This window comes from Schistocerca gregaria, chromosome 1 (assembly GCF_023897955.1).
Source record: "Schistocerca gregaria isolate iqSchGreg1 chromosome 1, iqSchGreg1.2, whole genome shotgun sequence".
Lineage (NCBI taxonomy): Eukaryota > Metazoa > Arthropoda > Insecta > Orthoptera > Acrididae > Schistocerca > Schistocerca gregaria.
Window position 1 is genome coordinate 331,916,697 of NC_064920.1, and position 25,606 is coordinate 331,942,302.

At 41.4% G+C, this 25,606-nt stretch overlaps 1 protein-coding gene across 1 annotated transcript; it reads left to right on the plus strand.

Moving 5' to 3' along the window:
- The first annotated feature begins 1,253 nt into the window (after positions 1–1,253).
- Positions 1,254–24,479, plus strand: LOC126344130 (uncharacterized). The gene is made up of 3 exons (XM_050001996.1): positions 1,254–1,457; positions 23,868–23,962; positions 24,216–24,479. The coding sequence occupies exons 1-3, from the start codon at positions 1,413–1,415 to the stop codon at positions 24,382–24,384; spliced, it is 309 nt and encodes a 102-aa protein (XP_049857953.1). The 5' UTR covers positions 1,254–1,412; the 3' UTR covers positions 24,385–24,479.
- The last annotated feature ends 1,127 nt before the right edge of the window (positions 24,480–25,606 follow it).

The window sequence follows — 25,606 nt, forward strand, 5'->3', positions numbered from 1 at the left end:
TTAATTAAGTCCGAAACTGGTTTCAAAATACCTAGGTGGCACTTGAACTGTTTCGTCCATATCTGGAGTGCTGACCTGCTGGGAAAAGGGTAATTCTTCCTTCTCAGATACGCATATGCTTTAGGAGACAAAGCTTCAGTGTAAGAGCATTTGCAATGTCCTCTGAGCACCACTTTTGTGTATGTCACAGGGACGTTCTCTCTCTGTTAGAACGCTACCGGTAACATTCGGGGTACTAGGACCTGGAACTTGGAATATATTTTGGTATTTTTTGAGACGGAACACCATTATCCTGTAGCAATTTCCGTGCAGGTAGACCTAACAATTCATTCTGCAAGTCTCGTTTGTAATCGCTTTCACAAAAGTGTTCAGAACATATTCTTGCATTATTAAAACATTAATTTTGTCCTCTCGTTTACAACGAGCAATACACTTACGCTGTAGTTCAACATTTCATGGAAAAGATGGTAAATTATGCCTTCAGTCTTACGTCCGCTATTACTACATTCAACAACTGCACAATACGATGTATTTGTAGGCATAATTCCAAAAACGAAGCTACAAGACACACGAAACAAACTCCTTTCCAACTGAACACTCGGCAGGGCAAGAAATACACACAAACTAATGTGTAACACGAACTCACATGCACGCCTTTGATAGGAACACTGAGCGACACAGTAGTAAACAAACTGCAGTAGCTGCCAGATGACGTCACTGCTCGAGATTCGTCTTGGCGGAGAAAAGAGTGGGAGTCCGCATTTGGCCATTTGCGCTCCCGTGGTTCCGTGTAGAACGGGCTTAACAGCGATTGTACGCGTTAAATTTGCGCAAGTGGCCCTTTCTACACGGCAGAGGCTGACGGAACCGCTCCAACAAGGGGAAACTTGCGAGCTCAAACATAATAATATTCTGAAATTCTGGTTGGTTGGAAGAATGGCGTGTCTGTCGATTATGTTTACATGCTTGCTGTTGTTTAGTTTGCAATTGCAGACACCATTTTCGTCTCCTGATGTTATTCCTTTTATAAATGTATTTGTTTCCCTGATTTATCCTTGTGCGAAATCTATTTTCGGATCCAACATCTGGATTTAGTTTACCTTATATTTAACTCTTGTCACAGTTTAAAGGCCGTGACCTGCACTATAACATTCATACCAGCCCATATGATTTCAAATGAAAGCTGTGAAACTATGTAGAGTTTGTGACATCCTTTATGAACGGTAGCTCACGATGCCACTACAGCAAGCCACAATCTGTGGCAGGAGAGACGTAAACATATTGTGTTTTATCTTCAGTAACGAAAGACACTGATTTTGCCACCTGTTACTGACAGGTTTGAAACTGAAAGCTTGTAGCGCTCTCAAGATAATGAGATTAGAGTAAATATATGTACTTGGATAGCAGAGAAGATGGATATGGGAAATACTTCTGAACCGCGTTCCATTCTTTCTGGGGTAAAAATACATATGTAATTTTATTCGCTGTTACGTATAATGCTACAGTTCCCCGACAAAACGCTTATATCTAGTGCACGTCGAAGTAGTGTAAATGTGAGAAGCCTACACTGGTAACCATATAAATGGTCACAGTTACTTGTACAAACTGTAGACAATATCCGAACTGTCTTCTCTTCGTGGCGGAGGTTTACAGCCTTTTCCGTCTTCACTAAGACCATATGTTTCTCGGTCCCCCTGAATCTCTCTCAGCTGGTTATTTATGATTGGTCACTTGTTTAACTAACCCGTATTCTCCCATTCTGTTCACATGTTTGTATTTTATGCATCCTCGCTGTGTTCATCTTTTTTTTTTATTTATATAGTGATTTATGAAGTTGTTCTCGTACTGTGGGTTTTATTTATGGTCTCGGAGGACACGTCCTACAACTTTCACCAAAAATTTAACTCTGGCGACTATATGCTTTTTGTCTTCTTTACTTAATGTCAAAGATAAGTTTCCATGTGTTATAATAGGAGTTAATTTTGTCTCCTACCATGTCTTACCATATAGTGTTCTGTGTATTGCAGCATGTAGCATTAGAAAGCCATGTAATTTAGTCGTGACATCATTTGCATATTCATATTGGTGATTGGCTGTTGCGTACGCTCTTTGTACTTTGTTGTAATAAGTTGAATACAGTACCTGGAAATCCTTAATAAATGAAGATGGTACACCTCAACATGAAAGACCCTTTTCTGACAAAATAGACAGTTATGGTTTTTCCAGGGGCTTTGTCAATGATACGCTGGCTGACCTTAAGTTCTGGACATCTAACTGCCCTGTCACTTTTCTCCTATAAAAAATGCCTTACGTTTATATGTTTTGTGCTGTGATGGAATTCAGGGTTCTGTGTGGGTCTCACTGTTGCTCTATTATCAACCTTGAGGACAGGAACTACAGTCAATTTTCACCATCCTTAAGTCTGTACAGTTAAATTATTGCCTCAACAATGCCTTTTGCAGTGACTTACTTTGCTTCAGAGGCAGCAGGAGATTCATTACCTGTCTTTGGCTGAGCTGGCAGGTAGCTCCGCTATAAGTGTAATAAAGGATATCGGATGTTGATCTGTTAAGTTGGATCCTCCAAAGTCTCCATCACTGTGGGAATTTAATATGCCATTGGATGAATCTTAACAATAATTCACATATGCATACAGTATACTGGAATACTCATTTTAGCCTCACTACATCTTCTTTCAATGGTGAGTCAAGTCTTCAAAACAAAAAGATCACACTATAATTCAAAGCAGGTCTTGCTCCAAGCATCAGTCTAAAGAAAATCACACTTTCTTGCATTCCTTGTTTTTGCTTGTGACGTATCTGTTTCCTTTGCAGTAGGTTGAAACAGATTTTCACTCCTGAAAATTGAAATGCTCCAGAATCTTTCTCTTATAAGCTTGGTGACTTATCTTGACTGCACTATCATCAGATCAGTCCAAGGGAATACAGTATGATGCCAGACTCGTTGCAATCACGAATTCGGCTTTCAACTCAGTGAAATTTCTGGCATCCTGCTGATCTTTGCCACAACTAATCGACTGCCTGTCTCTCTGCCATCAGTGCACCCTTCTGTTTGTTGCATATACACTGAGGTGATGAATGCTCGGACTGCCTTTACACCACATAGACTGTCAAATTTTAGAAAGTCTGCGCGTTATGGAAATGTTTTGTACCCAAGATTGCATTCAGAACTGTTTTTTCGATTGTTATCTTCAGATCTAACTTCTTTGGTTGTACATGTTATTCCATTGTGTGTTCATTAATCTTGGGATGTTTTGCCAGGGTTTCGACTATCTCTCATCATGCTCTGGAGTGAGGAATATCCTCCCCAGTCCATCCTCAATGGTATTTCACTGCCTACCCAACCTACGCAATTCCTTGTTTGTACCTTCACCATCCCTTTTCCCAGCTCCTTGCCTTATGACTCACATCCTTACAATAGACCTAGATGCGAGACCTGGGTAATGTGTTATGAGTAATGAGCACACGATAGAACATGACATAGAACCAAAAAAGTTTCTAAAGATCCGAAGATGACAGTCTTACCTGTCAAATCCGGTACTAAACACCAGTTTTGAACTTGATCTTGGCTATAAAAAATTTCTTTAAAGTCTGTAAATTAATCTGAGCTGTTGACTGGACGTCTTGTAGCTCTGTTGTCAACCCACCATGTTGTATGTGCTTCAACAAAATAGACCTCTTCACAGGCTGTTTTCAGAACAGTTTTAGCACCTTCAGTACTATCATTGCTTCAGTTAAGACTTCTTCTTGTTTCCACTTTTTACAGTCCTTTGCTCGTAGCTCTTTGTTTTGCAATAATTGCAAATGGTGCTTTTCCTTGATTAACCCATAAAAAGTTTGTTTTTGGCCATCATGTTTTTGCTTCATCGTGGTTACCATTAGCACTTCTTCTGACATTTTTTGTCACTGTTGGAATTCTTCATAAAATTCCCCTCAAACATACATAAATGGACTGTTAATTCATTGAATGTTCTCTTTTCATCCTTTGTTAGTAACATCCAAATGACAGAAACATTTTGAACTCTCTTGTCAAAATATGCAAACAAACATGAAATCGGAAAAAATATTCACAGTTTATGTGCAAGTCCATTGTTCAGTTCATTAAACAAACTTTTTAGTTTTTCTGTATGAATTGAAACATCTTCACCTTGTGTGCAACCAAAACAGAGAAAGTTTGTAGAAGTTACAAACAAAATTATCTTTGGATGTGGCTTCAAACTGCAGCTTTAAGGCATCCTGTGTATTACTAGCTGTTTGTTTATGGCCTTTTGATATATGTGATCACTAATTGCAATTGTTACTATACACTTTGCAAAACTAAATCAAACAATAGAAAGTCCAGGCTGGAATAAGAACAGTAAGTCCCTCTGCAAATATGCCAAGGGTCTTACTGAGGCCTTCACAGGTTGAAATTACCATCCCAGTCTTGCCCAGAAACAGATCTTCCATGCCTTGCCTCACCAGTCATCCATTATTCCTCACATACTCACTGTCCAGCCACAAAGATGCACTTATTTTGTGACATTCTCCACCAGAGTTTCAACTATCACTCAACCTATGCTGAAATTAATGTCCTCCTCATCCAACCCACAGTGGTATTATGCTGCCAACCCAATCTATACAATATACTTGTTCATTCCTACTCTCCCTCTGCTTCCTCCCCTTGCCTCATAGCTCATGCCTTGCAATAGACCCAGATGCAAGACCCTTCCTATACATCCACCCACTACCACATACTTCAGTCCTGTCACTGGCATCTTCTTCCCATCAAGAGCAGGGCCACCTGTGATAGCAGCCTTATGGACTACCGACTTAGCCACAACCATTGTGCTGCATTCTACATGGACATGATAACTAGCAAGCTGTCCATGAATGGCTTTTGCCAGACGGTAGCCAAGAGAGAGTTGAAACACCCAGTTGCTGAATGACCATCCAACATGATGTGCTTCATTTTAATGACTGGTTTTACAGCCTGTTCCATCTGCGTTCTTCCCACCAACACCAGCTTTCCTGAACTGTGTAGTTGAGAACTCTCCGTACAACATATCCTTCGTTCCTGTAAACCCCTGCCCTTAATCCTCATTTCTCCCTATCCTCCATCTGCTATACCCTCCTCTGCTCTCACTCCAGTACTACACATGCCTTCTATCCCAGCCACCCACGTACATAGTCCTTTCCTCTTCTTTATCTCCCATCTCGCACCACCCCTTTTTCCCTCCACCCCTCCCGATCCCAGATAGCCTCCAGATCTGTCCCTAGCAGTGCTACCCTGTCCTTGCCACATCCCTGTGTTCTCCCACTGGCAGCACATCATTGTTCTCCTCCCCACCGCAAGCATTTTCCTTACCCCCACAACTCAGCTAGATTGCTGCTTGGATTATATTAAATTAGAGACTCAGTTTTCGTTCCATAGACTCAAAAATGAGATGATTCTTGTGAGTGTGGAACATGTCACACACAGTGCCAGGTGACAATGGCCTTCTATGTGTCAGTCATATGAACATATATGGTTTCCTACTTCTGAAGAAAGACTTTGCCCAAGAGCTGAAGTATTTCTAGTATTCTCGTTATTGTGTCTTTGTGTTACTCAATGACTTTGGACAACCATTTACCTTATTATATGAATCCAATTGTTTCTTGTATATTTTGACTTGTGTTTATCTTCTTCCAGTGGCTGGAGTTCCACTTATTTGTTGTCAGTGACCCAAAGCGCATTCGAGGTAATCCAAGTAGTCTCTTTACTTTCCTATTCCATGCAGTGTAGTCAGTTTCTCCAATTAGCAACAAAAGTACAGTATTCTTTGGCATGTTCTTTTCTGCAGAATTTTATCTCGGTATATAGTGTGTTGAATACAAATTTATTAATCCAAAACTCAGCTGGCAATTTTTCTAACCCTAAAACTCAGAGGACTGTATTCTAAACTGAGTTAACGACATGTTAACCTCAATTTCCTAGTGTATTAGGTAGCATGCTTAAAATTTCTCTTTTCAACAGTTAATTACACTACAACAGTTCAGAAGTAGATTCTCCAACAACAGTTAAATGAAACTAGGCTGTAACCTGTTAAATTTAATAGTGTGTATTAATTGAAGTTTGCATGTTTTTTGGCATTACCATTTTATTCTCAGTCATAGATTGTTTTGAAAACAATGAAATACAATACATGGAGATGCTTAATACGTGGAGATATTTTCTTAACAGTAAGTGTTTAACTTCCCAGTACCATTATCTAGAAATGTCATTTAGATATATACTGAACATAGTAGGTGAAAGGCTACACCATTTTTGCACTCCTCTATTGATCTTCATTGATATTGTCTTCTCTTTCCCTGGATGTATTATAACTTCTGTGTGCTGATACAAACTCCATAGTAGATATACATGTACTAAATGCCTTGGATGGGTTCATTTCTTCCCTGTTATTCCAAAGCTTGCTTTTGCTTATTCTATTGAAAGCCCCTTTCGTAATGTGTGAATGCGGTGAGAGTATCCAGATTGTATTCTTGTTGTTTTTCAGCAAATTGGCATACAGTAGTTACATTGTCATTACAACATACTGCCTCTCTAAAGCCATTGCTCCATTAGAAGGGTGTCGACTATCCTTCTCATTCTGTTGTTAGTCATTCATGTGTAGAGTTTGTGAGAAGTAATTAAAAGGCTTATTCATTCCACAATAGTTATCACAGGTCTCTCTCTCTCTCTCTCTCTCTCTCTCTCTCTCTCTCTCTCTCTCTCTCTCTCTCTCTCTCTCTCTCTCTCTCTCTCTTCCAAGACTTACCAAGCGGGAAAGTGCCGGCAGACAGGCACATGAACAAAACACACAAACACACACACACAGAATTACGAGCTTTCGCAACTGGCAGTTGCTTCGTCAGGAAAGAGGGAAGGAGAGGGAAAAATGAAAGGATGTGGGTTTTAAGGGAGAGGGTAAGGAGTCATTCCAATCCCGGGAGTGGAAAGACTTCCCTTAGGGGAAAAAAAGGACAGGTGTACACACACACACAAACACACATATCCATCCGCACATACACAGACACAAGCAGACATCATGTCTGCTTGTGTCTGTGTATGTGCGGATGGATATGTGTGTTTGTGTGTGTGTGCGAGTGTACACCTGTCCTTTTTTTCCCCTAAGGGAAGTCTTTCCACTCCCGGGATTGGAATGACTCCTTACCCTCTCCCTTAAAACCCACATCCTTTCATTTTTCCCTCTCTTTCCCTCTTTCCTGACGAAGCAACTGCCAGTTGCGAAAGCTCGTAATTCTGTGTGTGTGTTTGTGTGTTTTGTTCATGTGCCTGTCTGCCGGCGCTTTCCCGCTTGGTAAGTCTTGGAATCTTTGTTTTTAATATATTTTTCCCATGTGGAAGTTTATATATATATATATATATATATATATATATATATATATATATATATATATATATATATATATATATATAGCAAAATCACCTGTGCAGAATATCCAGTTATACATTTCAGAGTCAGTACAAAATTTATTATGAAGGAAAAGTTTAGTTTGTTGGAAGTTGTCAGCTTATGAGTGTAGGAAATTCCAGTCTGATGATTCTATGTGAAGATGACTACATTGTCAGTTCTAATGTTTTGTAATATCCAAGTCATTACATGTATTATTGCAAAAACGTATGTAGTGTACACTGCACTAAATATTATCAGTAAATAAATGAACTCTGCTACCTTCTTTATCTGCTTAGAACTCTGAGACACTAAATTTCTTTTTCTCTTCTAAGTCGATGAAAGCTGGTGAGAAAAATATAATTTCAGTGTAGATCACATGCTTTTGAATATGCGTCCTTAATTTTCTCATTTTTCCAAATCATATTAAATTGGTATTTACTTGGTCAGCTCGTTGACATTGGACTGAAAAGTGCACTTTTGCAGGTTTCACCAGTACTTGTACACAAAGATTCCTTTACATCATTCACTTTTTGCACAGAACAACAGGATGTGTATGCACACTCAAGGAAAGTAGATTAAATCGGGTTGAACAAGGAGGGGGCAAAAAATTGGTTGTGAATTTGTCAATGGATCAACTCTGCAATTACCTGAAGAACTGTGATTTTGAAGACCTTTTCTCCCAAAATGGGGTCCACTCCCTAACACCATCTATAACACTGTGTCTTTTGTTGAACTGCAGTGTCATACGGTGCCGAGTGCCCTCTTCTATGAGTCTTGAGGTGCATTGTCTTTAGTTTTTCAGCAGATAGTTGTGATTTTGTTCTTTCAGTGTGTTGCTTTTAAGTCTCTCTTGTGACATCCAGTTTTGATGGAAAGTGTAAGTTTCTTTCCTATTACAGAGTAAATGTTTTTTGAATTTTACATGACCATTCGATAGAGCTGTCCCAGATTACTGTAGTGCAATATTTGTTTTATCAATATCTATTAACCAGGAAAGTAAAACATGAAGAAGAATTGTTACTCCAGGAGTGACAGAGGAGTACTGCTGCAAAATGGTAGCAATCAGCATGGGCTGTAGCAGTGATGTCGCTGCTGGTATAGTGGTTATTCGTCATGTTTTACTGTCTCTGTTAATACATATTGATAAAATGAATAACATACTGGACTAATTTGGGACCACTCTGTCAAATGGTCATGTGAAATTCTGCTTTGGAAAACATTTTCTTTGTAACAGGAACCAAATCGAATCACTCTGTCAATGTGGGGTATAGCAAGAAAGATGCGATGAGCAGTACTTGTTTGGGCTGACTCATCTACACTTGGCGAAAACGAAACTGCAAATATCTGCTGCAACACCAGAGAAAATGCACCTGACAACCCTTTGGTGAGACACCCTGTATATTAGTTGTTGTGTGGTCTTCAGTCTGAAGACTGGTTTGATGCAGCTCTGATGCTGCTATATTGTGCAAGGCTCATCACCTCCGAATAACTGCTGAAACCGACGATCAATTTGATTTTAGTTCTGCCCTTTTCTCTTGGTCTCTTCCAACAATTTTTACTCCCTGCACTTCCCTCCAATACTACATTGATGATTCTTTGACATCTCTCAATATCTGCTACCTGTCAATCCATTCTTAAAGTCAAGCCATGACAAAAGTTTGTTTACTCCACAATTTTATTCAATACTTCCTCATTAGTTATGATATCTGCCCATCTTCAGTAGCACCACATTTCAAAAGCTTATATTCTCCTCTTGCCTGAACTACTTAACCCACATTTCACCTCTATACATGGGTACACTTCAGATAAATACCTCCAGAAGAGAGTTACCAACACTTAAATTTATATTCAGTGTAAACAACTTTCTCTCTTTTAGAAATCATTTTCTTGCTACTGCCAGTCTGCATTTGATATCCTCTCTATTTCTGCCATCATCATTTAATTTACTTCCCAAAGAGCAAAACTCATCTATAACTTGTAGCATCTACTTTCTGAATCTAACTCTGTCTCGCCTGATTTAATTTGACTACATTCCATAATCCTTGCTTTGCTTTTGTTAGTGTTTGTCTTGTGTCCTCCTTTCAAGACACTGTCCATTCTGTTAGGCTACTCTTCCAAGTTCTTTGGTGTCCCTGACTGAATTGAAATGTAATCAAATTCAGTTTTTATTTCTTTCCCTGAACTTTAATTCATTATCTAAATTTTTCTTTGGCTTCCTTCACTACTGTTCTGTGTACAGATTGAATAAAATCAAGGGTTGGCTACAAATCTGTCACACCCTCTCTTCAACCATTCTATACACATTGTATGTAACCTTTCACTTCCTGTATTTTACCCCTGCTACCTTTAGAATTTCAAAGAATGTCTCCCACTATCAAATGCTTTCTGTAAGTCTACATATGCTATCTTCTTCGACTAATTATAGGGTCAGTATTGCCAGCGGCCGCTAGACTTGGACTCGGTGCTGATTTGACTGTTACAGAGTACACAGGTCTTACTTTGTTTACTTGATCTGTGACTTAGATGTATTGTGTCATCCTTGAAATATATTTGTTAAACTTGACGTTATTACAGTTGGCGACAAGGTAGTGAATTTTTCTTTTTCATTGTTGACCCACAGGTTTCCATGCCTACTTTAGAGCAACTATTGCAAGGTCTCATTGAACAGCAAACGCTTCTCACATCTGTGATTCGTGATTTCGCCGCGGCATCCAATGAGGGCCATCTCTTGTCGTTGACTATACCTCCTTTTCCTCCTTATGACGAGACGGCGGAAGAATAGTCTGCTTAAGAAAAACGTCTTCGACAGCACTTCTTGGCATTTCATGTTGCGGCTTTGTCCTTTGCTGAAATGTTCTCACTTCTGTCTGTATATTTTCAAAAGCATATGCATGTGGTAGCCTCTCGTGTTACTTTTATCGTTGTCAAAAACAACCGAATTAATCCTATCGCACTTGAGCTGCTGAACTTCATGGCCTCAGTCGAAAGTGTCAATTTGTTACTGCCGTTCACAAAGAATCCTACGCCAATTCCATGGTACGGTATGCTATTATCCGGTTGGCGCCCGGCAAAGACGTTAGGCAACGTGCCCTCCAGTTGGCAAATCCGACTCTAGATCGCTCAGTCTTTTGAATTTTTTTGCCCTGCTGTATAAAGGCAGGGGGTGACGTCGGTGACGTACAACCTCTTTGCACTGTTGACGAAGCTTGTGGCGTGTCCCCGCCAGCCAACGTGGGCGCAGTACGCTCCCAAGCGCAGCCTCGGCCTACCCATAAACAAACCTCTAAGAAACTGCAACAAAATCCACGGCAACTTCCTTCATGTCCGCGGTGTTTAACAAACATTCACGGGAGGATTGTCCCCAGTGTTGGGCCGTGTGTTACAAATGCAAAAAGAAGGGTCATGTGTCATCCATTTGCAAATCCGACCGCATACCTGATGTTTATGAATGTGACACTGATAATGCTTCTGTGTTGTCTGTCAATGGTACTTCTTCCCTTTCAGGGAAATTGTTCCTCACTGTCCAAATCCTTGGTCGGGATGTTCGCATGCAGGTGGATACTGATTCTGCTGCCAATATCATCAATTCTCAGACGTATCTTCGGTTGGGTTCTCCAATCCTATCACCTGTCACTAGGCAATTACGGACGTACAACAAGCAGAAGATTTCTCTCATGGGACAATTTAATGCTGAGGTATCTTACAAATCCTTTGTTCGCACTGTTCCCATCTTTGTGGTCGACCATAGTAACCCGGAGAATCTTTCGTTTTTGGTTTCTCCATAGATGACACTCTCAATATCGTCTCTCATGCTATTCCTTATGCTCAATAGGATACCTTGTCAACAACATTTTCATGACTTTTTTCTCCTGGGTTAGGTCGTGCAAACGACTTTGAAACTCATATCACGCTCAAACCCAGTGCTCGACCTAAGTTTTTTTGGGCTCGGCCCATTCCCGTGGCCCTTCGTGATTGGTTCGTCTGACTGCTTCGGGGGTCTTGCTTCCTGTCACTTCCAGTGAGTGGTCCTCTCCTGTTATTGTCGTTGCTAAGGCCAATGGTGACATTCATCTCTGTGGTGATTTCAAAGCCTCTGTACAAGCTCAATGCCTCATCGACACTTACCCTATGCCCCGACATGAAGAATTGTTCACTAAACTCGCTGGAGGCCAGTATTTTTCTAAACTTGACCTGTCAGAAGCTTATCATCAACTTCCTCTTGATGCTGCTTCCCGGCAGTTCCTGGTCCTTAACACGCCTTTCGGCCTCTATCAATACCAACGATTGCCATTCGAGGTTGCCAGCGCCATGCTCTCTTTCAGTGATTCTTGGAATAATTACTGCTCCCTGTCCCGAGGCATATAAATTACATGGACGGCATTGTTGTCACTGGCTCCACCACTGAAGAACATCTTTAGAATCTCCGCAATCTTTTTCATGTCTTACAGACTGCTGGTTTTAAGAGTAATCTTCAGAAATCAAAATTTTTCAGGCATCTTATCACATACTTGGGGTTTCAGCTCTCTCGGCATGGTATTCGTCCACTTCAGCAAACTGTTGCTGCGATCGATGCCCTTTCTTGCCCTACATTTGTTAAGGAACTGCAGGCCTTCTTGCGGAAAATAGCATACTATCACAGGTTTTTACCGTTTGCAGCTTCGGTGGCTCAGCTGTTGCATAAAAACGTGCCCTTTCACTGGACTGCATCATGCGATGTGGCTTTCCAGAAATTGAAGACTATGCTGAAACAGGCCCCGTGCCTGGCTACTTATCGACCTGGCCAACATCTTATTCTTGCCACGGACACCTCTCAATACGGGGTTGGTGCAGTCCTTGCGCACCGTTTTTCTGACGGTTCTCAACAACCCATTGCTTATGCCTCCAAAATGCTCATGGATGCCCAAGGAAAATATTCTCAAATTGAAAAAGAAGCTTTGGCCATTATTTATACTCTTCATAAGTTTGGTGTTTTTCTCTATGGATCCAAATTTCATCTTGTTACAGATAACAAACCACTTGTTTCCTTGTTTCATCCATCAACGTCACTTCCCGACAAGGCTGCACACCGTCTCCAGTGTTGGGCTCTTTACTTGTCTCGTTTCAATTATGAGATTCATTTCCGGCCGACATCTCAACATGCGAATGCTGATGCACTGTGTTGCCTTCTCATGGGTCCTGATCTGCCATTCGATAGGGACAAACTTTTGTGTTTCCACCTGGATGTTGCCGAGCAGCGGGTTGTGGACGGGTTCCCCATCACCGGGGACCAGCTGGTGACGGCTACAGGTTCTGATCCTACCCTCTCCCGGGTTTTATGCTGTATTCAGAAGGGTTGGCCAGATCGTCCGTCCGCTAAGACTTCTGATCCTTTGCGGAACTACTAGGCTTTGCATTACCGCCTCATGGCTAGGGATGGTGTTATCAACCTTTCCACCAAAAATGCTTTGCCGTGTGTTGAGGTACCTGCGTCTTTGCGTGCTTCTGTCTTGCACCTCCTTCACCGAGGGCACTGGGGTGTCTCTCGCACAAAATCTCTGGCACGCCGTCGTGTGTACTGGCCCAGCATTGGCTCTGAAATCGCACACATGGTCGCTGCCTGTGGCCCTTGTGCGTCACAAGCCGCTGCCCCCGAAGTCATCTTTGTCGCCGTGGCCTTCGCCTGAGAAGCCCTGGGAGCGTATTCATGATGACTTTGCGGGACCTTTTTTAGGTACTTATTGGCTCCTCGTTATTGACGCCTACTCTAACTTTCCTTTCATTGTCCATTGCATGTCGCCTACCACCGCGGCAACCACCAATGATCTGGCTCGCATTTTCTCTTTGGGAGGCCGTCCCTCTACTCGTTACTGATAATGGTCCACAATTTGCCTCTTCTGATTTTGCAGATTTTTGTGCCAGTCATGGCGTCATGCATGTCACGGCCCCTCTGTTTTATCCACAGTCAAACAGTGAGGCTGAACGACTTGTTTGCACATTTAAGGCTCAGATGGGGAAACTCCTGACTTCTTCTGCTGCTGATGATGTGCTTATCCAATTTCTGGTTTCTTACTGTTTCACCCCCATGGGCAACCACAGCCTGGCTGAGCTCTTACATGGCCGACAGCACCGCACGCTACTTCCTCTTCTGCGGCCTTCCACCTCACTGCCGCGGGTGCCTTCGCTTGGCTGGTTCACCACCGGCGACCTTGTATGGGTACGGGGATATGGCAGGCGGCCAAAACGGAGTCCTGGCCGCATCTTTTGACACTGTGCCGACGCCTGTAAAAAATCCAGGTGGACACGGGTGTTGCAGTGCGTCATTCAGACCAGCTTCGGCCTTGTGTGCCAGCAATGCCTGTTCAGAATGCCGCTACACCACCTTTGGCTCTACCTGATGCTCGGGATCTTGGAATCTCTCATTACTCACAACACAGTCCTCTCACTATCATCTCGGTGCCAGCACAAGAACTGACACCACCAGGAGATGTGCCCATGCAGGAAGCAGATGGCCTCCTTCTCCCAGGGACGCCGTTGCATCGCCCATGTTTCCTGTTATAACAACCGGACTTGTCGCAACGAGCAGATTGGGGCACGGGGCCCCAGCAGTTTTGACCCCCACGTCTCCTGTCATTTCAACCCGTTATCATCGTGGACACTTCCGTCCGTACGGGAAGCCTCCTCCTCGAGATTTTACGACCAGTCAAACAACACCTATGGACGTTAGCAATCTACAGGCCACCTCCATCAAGACCAGTGCAAAAAATTCAAAGGCGGGAAAAGTGTTGTGACTCGCCCGAGCTTTCAAAGTGCCGCCGTGCAGTTACGCGCGTTGTCTATATGCGGCGCCGTCTGCCAGCCATGCAGCAGCCGCGCCACCTAAGGGGCCAGCCAGCCAGTCGCCTCTAGTCTTGGACTCAGTGCTGATTTGACTGTTACAGTGCACACACGTCTTACTTTGTTTACTTGATCTGTGACTTACGTGTATTGTGTCATCCTTGAAATATATTTGTTAAACTTGACATTATAACATATTCATGTCAGTATTTCGCAGCTGTAGTGTATTAAAATAATGTTTGGTAATATTCACACCTGTCAGCTACTGCTTTCTTTGGAATTGGAATTACTACATTATTTTGAAAGTCTCAGTGTATGTCCCCCGTCTCGCATTTTGCACATGAAGTGGAATTATTTGGTTATGGCTGGTTGTGTTAAGAACATCAGTAATCCTGATGGAATGTCTACTACTCCAGGGACCTTGTTTTGACTTGAGTTTTTCAGTGCTCTGTCAAATTCTTCTCGCAGTATCGTGTCTCATCTTCATCTACGCCCTCTTCCCTTTCTGTAATACTGCTTTCAAATTCATTTCCCTTGTGTAGACATATTATATACTCCTTCCATCTTTCAGCTTTCTCTCCTTTGCTTAGAACTAGTTTTCCACAAGGTCTCAGTATTCATATGGGTATTTGTCTTTTCTCCAAACCAAGCAAAGGGGCTCAGTTTGCAGCACACTAGACCTGCATTTTGGAAGACGACAGTTCACATCCATGTCCCATGATACATTTCCCCGAATGACTCCAGGCAAATGGTGAGATGGTTTCTTTGAAAGGACATCGCTAATTTCCTCCTTCATCCTTGAAACAATCCGAACTTGTGCTCTGTCTGTAATGACCTCAATGTTAATGAGGCATTTAACATTGATCTTTCCTCCAAAAGCCTCTTTCATTTTCCTGTGGGTGGTATTTGTCTTTTCCCTTGTTATACAGGGTTTTTCTGTAGAAGCATGCAAAAATTTAACGAAACATAGAGGATGCTCCACTGAACAATTTGAGGTGGGGAACCTGGGATTGGAGAAGCCAGATTAAGAAGATATTAGCAGAATCACATTATTGTGTACTTTTTTATTTACGTTTGTTACAGTTAACTGCAAATACCACCATTGATACAGTGAATGCACCATTTGTACTGTATCTTACAAAATGTACTGAAACTGGTGGCCATCAACCTCGCTGCAAGCATGACATTGGCAAACAAGATTCTGACACATCTTGACAAATATCCATGGTGTGTTTCAAATCACATAACAGGCAGCTGCAATTCTGGCAACTAATTACACCTCCATATCCACTGGGGTCTAATACACAAGTGACTCGATATCCCCATAAGAAATAATCAAGGGCATTCAGGTCAGGTGACCTAGCATGCAATAGAATAGGACCTCCCCTTCCAATCCAACAACCAGGAAATAACGCACTGAGATGGTCGCGGACACACACACTGAAGTGAGGTGTTGCACCATAATATTGTATCCACTTCCTCTCACGAATAGCCAAGGGTATGATCTCAAACAACTCAGGTAGAACTCTTTGTGCCAACCTCATGTAAAGTAAATAAAACCTTGCATCACAACTTCCTACTAATCAGGCTCGTCCTCTTTGTTTCCTTGCAGGAAATAAAGAGTATATATGTAAATAAACAGCACAGTACATGTAAATTTTTATGCCTGTTATTATAATTAAGCTGGAAAACAGTAATACTAGACAAACCCTTAAAAGAGTTTACTTCATATCTCCTTAAGTTGGCATTCCAACCCCATGTTCCTTACAAAAATTGGTCAGTGGAGCATTTACTATGTCTTGTTATATTTTTGCACGCTCTTATGGAAACACCCTGTACATGCTTCTGTAGACTAGCATTTGTCTTCCACCATTCCTGTTCAGCTATTTTGTACTATCTGTTAATCTCATTTTTAGATGTCTCTGTTCCTTTTCACCTGCTTAATGTGGTTCATTTTTATATTATGTCTTTTCATCAGTTGAATTCAGTATCTCCTGTGATATCCAAGGGTTTCTAATAGGTCTTATTTTTTTACCTATTTGATTCTGTGCTGCCTTCACTATTTTACCTTTTAATACTACCCATTTGTCTTCTGTATTCTCTTTTGATTTCAGTGACTTACTGGCTAATGTTCTCTTTCAAACTCTCATCAAACTCTGGGTCTTTCAAATTATCAATGCACCATTTCCTTAATTTACCACCTTTTTGCCATTTCTTCAGTTTTGATCTACATTTCATAAACAATAAATTGTGGTCAGAATCCATATCTGCCGCTGGAAATATCTTAGTGCATAATCTCCATCTTACCATTATATAATCAGTCTGAAAACTTTCAGTATCTCCAGGTCCCTTCCGCATATACAACCTTCTTTCGTTATTTGTAATCTAAGTGTGAGCAATGAATAAATTATGCTCTGTACCAAATTCTACCAGGTGGCTTTTTATTTCATTTCCCCCAGTCCATATTTTCCTACTGTTTTTCCTTCTCTTCCTTTTCATGCTATCAGATTCCAGTTCACCATTACAATTAAATTTTCATATCCTGAATAATTTCTTTTATCTCATCATACATTCTTTCAATCTCTTCAATTGCTGAGCTAGCTGGCGTATAAAATTGTACTCCTGTGGTGGGTGATGGCTTTTGTCCATCTTGACTGTGAATTCACTATGCTGTTCATTGTAGCTGACCTCCATTCCCATTTTTTAGTCATTATTAGATATACTCTTACATTATCCTTATTTAATTTTGTGTTTATAAGTTATCCATAAAATCCTGTTCACCCTGCCACAAAACTATAGAAATTCGCATTATATCTAACTTCAAATTATCTATTTCCCTTTTTAAATGTTCTAACCTAAATATGTGATAAAGGGATCTAACATTCCACACTTCACGCCAAACAATGCCAGTCTTGAAACTTCCTAGCAGATTGAAACTGTGTGCTGGACCGAGACTCGGACTAAGGACCTGTGCCTTTCGTAGGCAAGTGCTCTACCATCTGAGCTACCGAAGCACGTCTCTCACTCCGTCCTCACAGCTGTACTTCTGCCAGTATCTCGTCTCCTACCTTCCAAACTTTACAGAAGCTCTCCTGGGAACCTTGCAGAACTAGCACTCCTGAAAGAAAGGATATTGCGGAGACATGACTCAGCCACAGCCTGGGGGATGTTTCCAGAATGAGATTTTCACTTCAGAGTGAAAAGCTCAGATGGTAGAGCACTTGCCCATGAAAGGCAAAGGTCCCAAGTTTGAGTCTCGTTTTGGCATAAAGTTTTAACCTGCCAGCAAGTTTCGTATGAGTGCATGCTCCGCTGCAGAGTGAAAATCTCATAATGCCAGTGTTTTTTTTTCCTCGTGACATCTTCCTGAGTTGTTCCCACCTGGGGTTCCGGATGTGGGACTATTTTACCTCCAGAATATTATACCCAAAGGGATTCCAACATCATTAAATCATACAGGAGAGCTGCATGCCTTCAAAAAGAGTAACAGCACAGCACTGCCATTTAGCTGATATTATAAGGCCAGATCAGTTAATAACCCAGACTGTTGCCCCTGAAACTATTGAAAAGGTTACTGCTGTTTATCTTTAGGAACCACATGTTTGTCTGGCTTCTCCACAAATACCCCTCCATTGTGGTTGCACCTAATGCCTATCTGTATTGTTCAGGCATGCAAATCATCCCACTTTGGCAAGGTCCATTGTTCATAGGGGACACACATTTATATGGTATGAATAACTTAACATAATAAACCAATTATGTAAACAATAATGTTAGAGTTACATTGGAACTTGGTTCGCTCTAACTCTTAACAAACCTACACCACCTTTCCAAGCCTTTCTGCATTCACAAAACTTCACTATCCATTATCTGTTAGGCTCTCTTCATTAAGTTACTGGAAGTACAATTGTATCTAAAATACGAAAGAGAGTAACAACAAAAACATTCTGGTGGAAACATATACAAGAAAAGCAGTACCTTATTATCTGTTTATACATGGTGCAGTGATATTAATGTGACCACCACCTATGTTTGATGCCAACATGCAGTAACTACTCAAAGGTGGCATGTGGCACCAGTAGCAGTGGAGGGTATATGAAGCGTGTCGGGGGATGCAGAAAAATGTGTGGTTGTAATCCGGAAACATGGAAATTTATCTGAAGATGAAAAGGGCATGATCATTGGGCTTTCGGGCCAAGGTTGGAAGCATTTTCGAAATGGTTAAGTTTGTAAAATGTTCACATGCTGCCATGGTTAAAGTGTACCATGCATGCGAAAATGGTGCTGTCCAGAACTGGCATCAAGGCAACTGTTGTGTACCATTAGCCATAGATGACAGCTGAACGAAGGCTGCGGAGGTATGTACGGGCAAACAGATATGCAACTGACTGTCCAGATGAACAACGGGGCTGCAAACAGTGTATTTTCAATGACTGTTCAGTGAACATTGCTGCATAGGGGTCTCTGTTGCAGGCTCCTGGTTCGTGCATCCATGCTGATTTCTGTTCATTGACAACAAAGGCTGGAATTTGTACACCAGTACAGCAACTGGACATCCACCGAGTAACGGCAGGGAATATTTTCTGATGAATCTCTTTTTATGCTCCATTGCACAGCTGGCCATTGGTGTGTATCTCATAAAATGATTGGAAGCAAATATCATACAAGAATCATTGGAAGGGTCTAGGCTGAAGGAGGGAGTATTAGGGCCTGAGAAATGTTTTTGTGGCATCCCCTGGGTGATCTCATCATTCTGGAAGGCATAATGATCAACACAAGTATGCACATATCCTTGGGAATCATGTCCACCCCCACACACAGTTTGTTTTTCAACATGATAACGTATACCAGCAGGACAGTGCACCGTGTCACACAGCTCACAGTGTATGTGCATGGATCGAAGAGCACCAGTATGAGTTTAGGAACCGAAGAGCACCAGGGTGAGTTTAGGACCACACTGATAGGGCTTTTCGCTCCATGGATATTCAGCTGAGAAATCTAGTGCAATTGGCCACAGCACTGGAATCAGTGTGGTTCCACATCCCTGTCGATACCTTCCAGAACCTCATTGTCTCTCTACCTGCATGCTCATAGCAGTCTGTGCTGCAAAAGGTAATTATTCAGGCTTTTGTCCAGTGGTCACATTTGTGTGACTGGACTGTGTAATTGCATTCTATTATTATATTGAACACTTAGAAGTTCTTTCAGACAATATACACACCTGAAGGGCAGAAGCTTTTCTTATGTGTATCTGTGTTTCCAACTAAGTCCCTCTCCTTGATGTAAGCTTGCAATAAAAAGTATGATTTCAACATGGATCATGTATCTTTGAATATGAATACTTATTTTTGTCTCATTTTTCCAAATCAAATAATTTGTATTTACATGGTCAACTTGTCGGTATTGGACTATGAATGTGTGTTTTTGCAGGTTTCAGCAATAGTTCTACCTAAAACTATATATCACTGATTATTCACCAATTTCATCTGACAACATGATTTTGGCTGTCTTGTGACCTTAATGTAAATACTTCAAAAGTAAAGGAGGCCACTCACTGAAAAGCAGAAGTGCCAAATCACTGACAGACACATAAAAAAAGAAAGAAAACTTGCTAGCTTTCAGAGCAATCCAGACACATAATGCTGGATGGTCAACTATTTACTTGGAAACAATTTGGCAGTGGCCATTCATCCTGGTCAGCAGCTGGTTGGTAGCCATACTGACTTAAAAATCAGTACGGTGTTTGCAGCAGAGTTGGTATACAACATGTCTGCTTTCACAGGTGGGCCAGCCTCTTAAGGGGTACGATAAGCTTGTGACAGGACTGGAATAGGAAGTACTGAGTTGGTGGATTTGGCAGGTCTTGCACCTTGGTCTACAGCAGATTGAGAGTAGCAGTGGCATAGGGATAGATAAGATGTTGTATTAGTTGGGAGGGTGATGGAACCCCACATCAGGAGGGTTATGGTGGATCCTAATGTTTCTCATTTCAGGGCAGTCAAGGAAGATACTGGGCGATGAGGGGGATGCTCCTTTTGTAGCTTATTCTTGGGGGTTGGTGGGAGGATTCAGGGTGTGTGAGGATATGGCACGGAAAAACTGTTTGTGGACAAGGTCTGGGGAGTACCTGTCTATGAAGGCTGTCATAAGACCTGCAGCATACCGGGCAAGAGAGTTCTTGTCCCTGCAGATATGTCATCACATTGCCCACAGGTGGCCAAGCTGTATAGGAGGAATTTTCAGGTGTGGTACATATGACAACTATTGAAATGTAGTAATGTTGGTGTTTACTGAGTTCAATGTGAACAGAGGTGTGGAGGTCAACGTCTAAGATAGTGGATCGTTGACTTGGCAAGGAGTGTAACGAATGAGGTAGTGGGTTTTGAGCCTGAAGAGCATGTTCAAGGTGGGTATGCTTTGAGGCATTGATGAGAGGGTTCACTGTGGATAGGCTGTGTGTTGGATAGTGGTGTCCCAAGATGAGAGTAGGATGTCAACAGGTTGGATGGTTTATGGAGGTGATATCTGGAAAGCTCTACAGGTGTTGGAGTACAAGGGTTTCAGTTTCGGAGATGTAACCCACCTTGTCAACCCCTTATAGTGCCCAGAAACTGCCTAACTGACTTTTTTAATTTATAACATCCTCCAAACTTCCATTCCAACAGTCCGCAAAATCCAGAGCCCAGTCAAACCCAAAACACTGTTGGTTATCTTGCAAACACAAACCTCAGTCCCACAGAAGTTTCAGTCCACTCTTAAGGCCTCACCTTCAGCCCCACCTGTAGTTTAACCATGTTGATTTTGTTAAAGACTTACTCTCCTCCTCCTGTAACATACAGTAGAAACACTTCTTTGTCACCAGTCCTTCCAACCAAAGCCAGCCTAATTCCAAGATTGAACCTTGCCTCTCTCAGTATGTACCACCATCCAACTGTGACCCTCATCCTCCTCCCAACTAACCACCCTCTGTGGTCATCTTGCAGGATTTCCTTACCTTCAACTTAGTCAAACCATTCTTCCCAATATCCCTTCCTAAGAACACTAACCTTTCAGCAGAAAAAAGGCCAGCCATACACAACATTCAAACACCCTGACCTAATCATCCTACCTGCAGGCTCCACCAGTGTCATGATGTCACAGTGACTACCTGGTAGAATGCCTCTGCCAATTGTTTGACGTCTCCGACTAAATGCTTTGTCATAGTGATCCCATCACAGAAGTCCACCATAACCTAAAATCCCTACTGAAATCTGTAGGCCATTCCTAGAACCTCTCTCCTCCCCAGATCCCATCTCCCTCCTCATCCCAGTGACACCCTGAATACCCACCTCCTATGTGCTCGACAAAATCCACAAACCTAATGATCCTGGATGCCCTGTTGCAGTTGGCTATTGTACTACCACTGAAATAACATCTCCTCTTGTTGACAAACACCTCCAACCAGTTTCCCAAAAATAGCCTCCCACATTCATTCACTGACTCAACAGCATCCCAACCCCTTATCTCCTGGATCCCTGATCTTCTCTTTTGATTCCATCTCCATATATCGAAACACCCCTCATGCCAGTGGCTTTGTTACTATCAAACACTATCTCTCCCAATCTCCTTCAGACTCCAAACCGACTATCTCATTCCTTAAACAGCTATATAATTACACATAACTACTTTTCCTGTGAAGGGAAGATATACAAACAAATCTGCAGCACAGCCATGGTCACCCGCATGCCACCTCTATGCCAGTCTGTTTGCAAGCAATCTAAAGGAAACCTTCCTAACCTCCTAAAACTCCCAACATATAGTTCGGTTCAGGTTCATTGATGATATCTTCACGATCAGACCTCGGAGCCCAGACAGCCTATTTCCATTCCTTCACACTCTCAACACCATCTCTCCCATCCACTGCACCTGGCATGTCTCAACCAATGTGCCACTATCCTAGAAGTTGAGCTCCACCTCTCTGATGGCTCCTTCAATATCTCTGTCCACATTGAAGCCACTAAACACCAATAGTACCTACATTTCGACAGCGCCATCTCTACACAAAAATCCCTCCTATATAGCCTGGCCACTTGTGGACAATGTATCTGGAGTGACGAAAAATCCCTTGTCCAGTACGCTGAAGGTCTCATGAAGGCCTTCTCAGATGGGTACTGTCCCACAGACCAACTCCGCAAACAGATTTCCCAAGCCATATCCTCACACAACATCAATCCTCCAACCTCCACCAAGAAACACCTACAAAAGGAGCACCCCTTCATCATCCAATATCTTCCTGGACTGGAACAACTGAACCATATCCTTCATCAGGACTGTTTATCTCTAATCATGTCCTGAAATGTGGGACATCTTACCAAATACCATTCCTGAAGTGGTATTCCATTGTCCGCCCAACATACACAACATCCTAATCCATCCCACTACCACTCCCTCTCCCAACCTGTTGCGACGAGGATCCCTTTACAAGACCAAGGTCCAAGACCTGCCCAATCCTCCTATCCAACACCTTGTACTCACTCCCATGCTGTCAAACCCTTACCCTTCCCCATCAGATGCTGGGCCACCTGTGAAATAAGCCATATGATATACTAACTCTGCTGCAGACACTGTACAGCTATCTATGTTAGTATGGCTACTAACCAGCTGCTGACCAGGACGAATGGCCACCGCCAAGCTGTTTCCAAGGAAAAAGTTGACCACCCAGTAGCACAACATGTGGCTGAGCATAACATGCTAAATTTTAATGGCTTCTTCACACCCCAGGCCATGTGGATCTTTCCCGTCACCACCAACTTCTCTGAACTATGCAGATAAGAGTTGTCTTTGCAACACACCCTTCACTGCCGTAATTGTCCTGCTGTGTTACCCCCTCTCTATTCATGTCCCTATGTTACCTGCTGCTCCACTCTAGCTCCGACAACCATTCATCTCATGCCTAGCCTGTACACTTCCCACCCCTCCGTCTCATATTTGTAGTTGGCAAATCAACAGCTTTTAAACAAAGGTATTACTTTTGAATACTTTACACTTTTGAGAAACACTTCTTCACTGAATGATATTTTAATATTGCCCTCCAAGTGCATTCGTGTATGTGGTGCAGTTTTCAATTACAGTTGGTTCTAAGTGTTTGATTTGTACATACTGAGATTATGGATATGTGTCCTAATACCTGTAACACCACATGTTAGTTTGTTGGAACTGTTTTAATGTCATTAGTAAGCTTAAACATTTAAAATTTTCTTATTTAAGTTCAAATATAAAATGTGTTATGCATTTTTAATATTAATTATTTACATAACTTGGCCACTCTTTGTCCTCAACTAAGTTTTTATACCTTTGAGAATTATATTTTGATCTTGGCATCTATTCTCAACTTCAAATTTTACTACTCTCAACACCGAACTGAACTTTTTGTCAAACTGTTATGGTAAGCACTTTTTCCTCCAGTCTTTCCTTTCAGTAGCCCTTGCTGTAACCTATAAATACAGGATATGTGAATGTTACCCTTTGAGAACTGCACATTTTTAAAGGCCAACGAGAATTTTCAATTCCTTTGATGTATTTCCTTGTATATTTTAATGCGAGTTCCATTCTAAAGTCCATATATAATCTTTTACAGATCAGAAGTGCAGAAGACTCTATAAAGTATGGTTTTTATAGAATAGAAGCTCTGGAAAGGAACCTCAGAAGCAGGCATCTTTCATCTGATGAAAGGTACTTGGTTTTTACATTGTCATAGTTCATATGTTTGCATGTTTCTAGACAGTAGAATGTTTCTTAAAAATACTTTGACACAAAGGCCATGTTTGTATAGTTTTGCTGCACTCTGGTTACTTTTTCAGGTTATCAGTTCTACATATTACCCCTCATGTACCTTTCTACTGTGATTTTGTGACAAAATACAATTAATGCTAGTGTGTTTCCGTAATATTATCTACTCATAACAGGTGAAACCCTTTTGTTGCAGGCAGCGTATTGAAGGGGAGCTTGAAGAAGTGATAGAAGAACTAAAAAGGAATCAGCATGAATTAAAGCATCTTCAGAAAGAAAATACCAAATCATTTGCTATGGCTGCAATTTTAATGTTCCTTTGTTTCTTAGTATTTGGTGTATACAAAATGTTACAGAATAAGTAATAGATAACACACATTGTTCAAGAATAGAATTTTCAGTTTTAATATTTTTATTACTGATCTCAAATACTACAGTGTATAAACTAATATTTCAGACAGCGATATTTACTTATTCATTATGTTCTTGTATGTGATGGTGACAAAATTTATCATCTTATATTATGGAGCAACAAATTAAGAAACCAGTCTCAAAATACACCACACCGGACTTGGAAGAACACAGTTCAAATCTATAGCAACATTCAGTCTCCTGAAACGACTGCTTAAATGCCTGTAGATGCACAGTAATTTTTCTAACTATGTCTTTGCAAACCCTATGGCAGTGATGTGTAGGAGGCAGTGTAGTAGTAGTAGTAGTAGTAGTAGTAGTAGTAGTAGTACATTCCTAGAGTCTCACTGAAACTGTTCTTGAAATTTTATTAAGTAGGCTGTTGGCACTCATCTCAGGTCTTAGACCAACTGATTTTTGGAGGTTTTTCTGACTTTTCATAACTTTGAGTGGCTAGCATTGTCAAAGATTACCCTCTCCATTGCTGGTGCTGCTAAACAACTGTCAGCCAGAATCCCAGGTTGGCAATTCTTCTGAAAACCCTGGAATTCTCAGTGAATTATATTTTACATGGAAAAATTTCAGGAATTTCATAAAATCTCAGGGAAATCTGTTTTTAACCTAGCATTGAAATTTAACTTTATTGAATTCTATAAATCACAAATTTCAAAATGCTTGATATTTCAAAATGTGCTAACTATATTAATATTATTCCATTTAAATCACTGATGTTTCAAAACTGCAGTTGAACTGCTGCTTATGGGTAGTACATCTCAGCTGCGAGAAAAGAATAGTTACCATTATGGCATGCCCCTCACAATTAATTTATCATGAGTTTCTTGACATCATCTTCCTCCTCACACCTGGAATTCTCAGAGTATTTTTTCCCCCAATTTGAGTAACCATATGAATCCTTAGGTGGGCACCAACAAAAAAAAAAAAAAAAAAGGACAAGAAGTGGTCATGGAGACCTCAGCAATTTCATTTATAAGTTGGCTTTTGTGCGATAATTGGTGTCTGACTGTCACTTCAGGTTTTCCAGCACTTTAGTGAGACACTCATATGGGCCAAAGAAACCTGTTGCTATTCATGATGCCTTTTGTTGTACACATTGAGTATCCCCTATTAGACCTGTTTTGTATGAGTTCCACATGCTTGAGCAGTGTTCTAGTATTG

Coding starts and splice junctions, on each gene's coding strand:
- LOC126344130 (XM_050001996.1), top strand. CDS start 1,413: ATGGATATGGGAAATACTTCTGAACCGCGTTCCATTCTTTCTGGG. Junction 1,458..23,867: donor CGCGTTCCATTCTTTCTGGG/GTAAAAATACAT, acceptor AATCTTTTACAG/ATCAGAAGTGCAGAAGACTC. Junction 23,963..24,215: donor CATCTTTCATCTGATGAAAG/GTACTTGGTTTT, acceptor CTTTTGTTGCAG/GCAGCGTATTGAAGGGGAGC.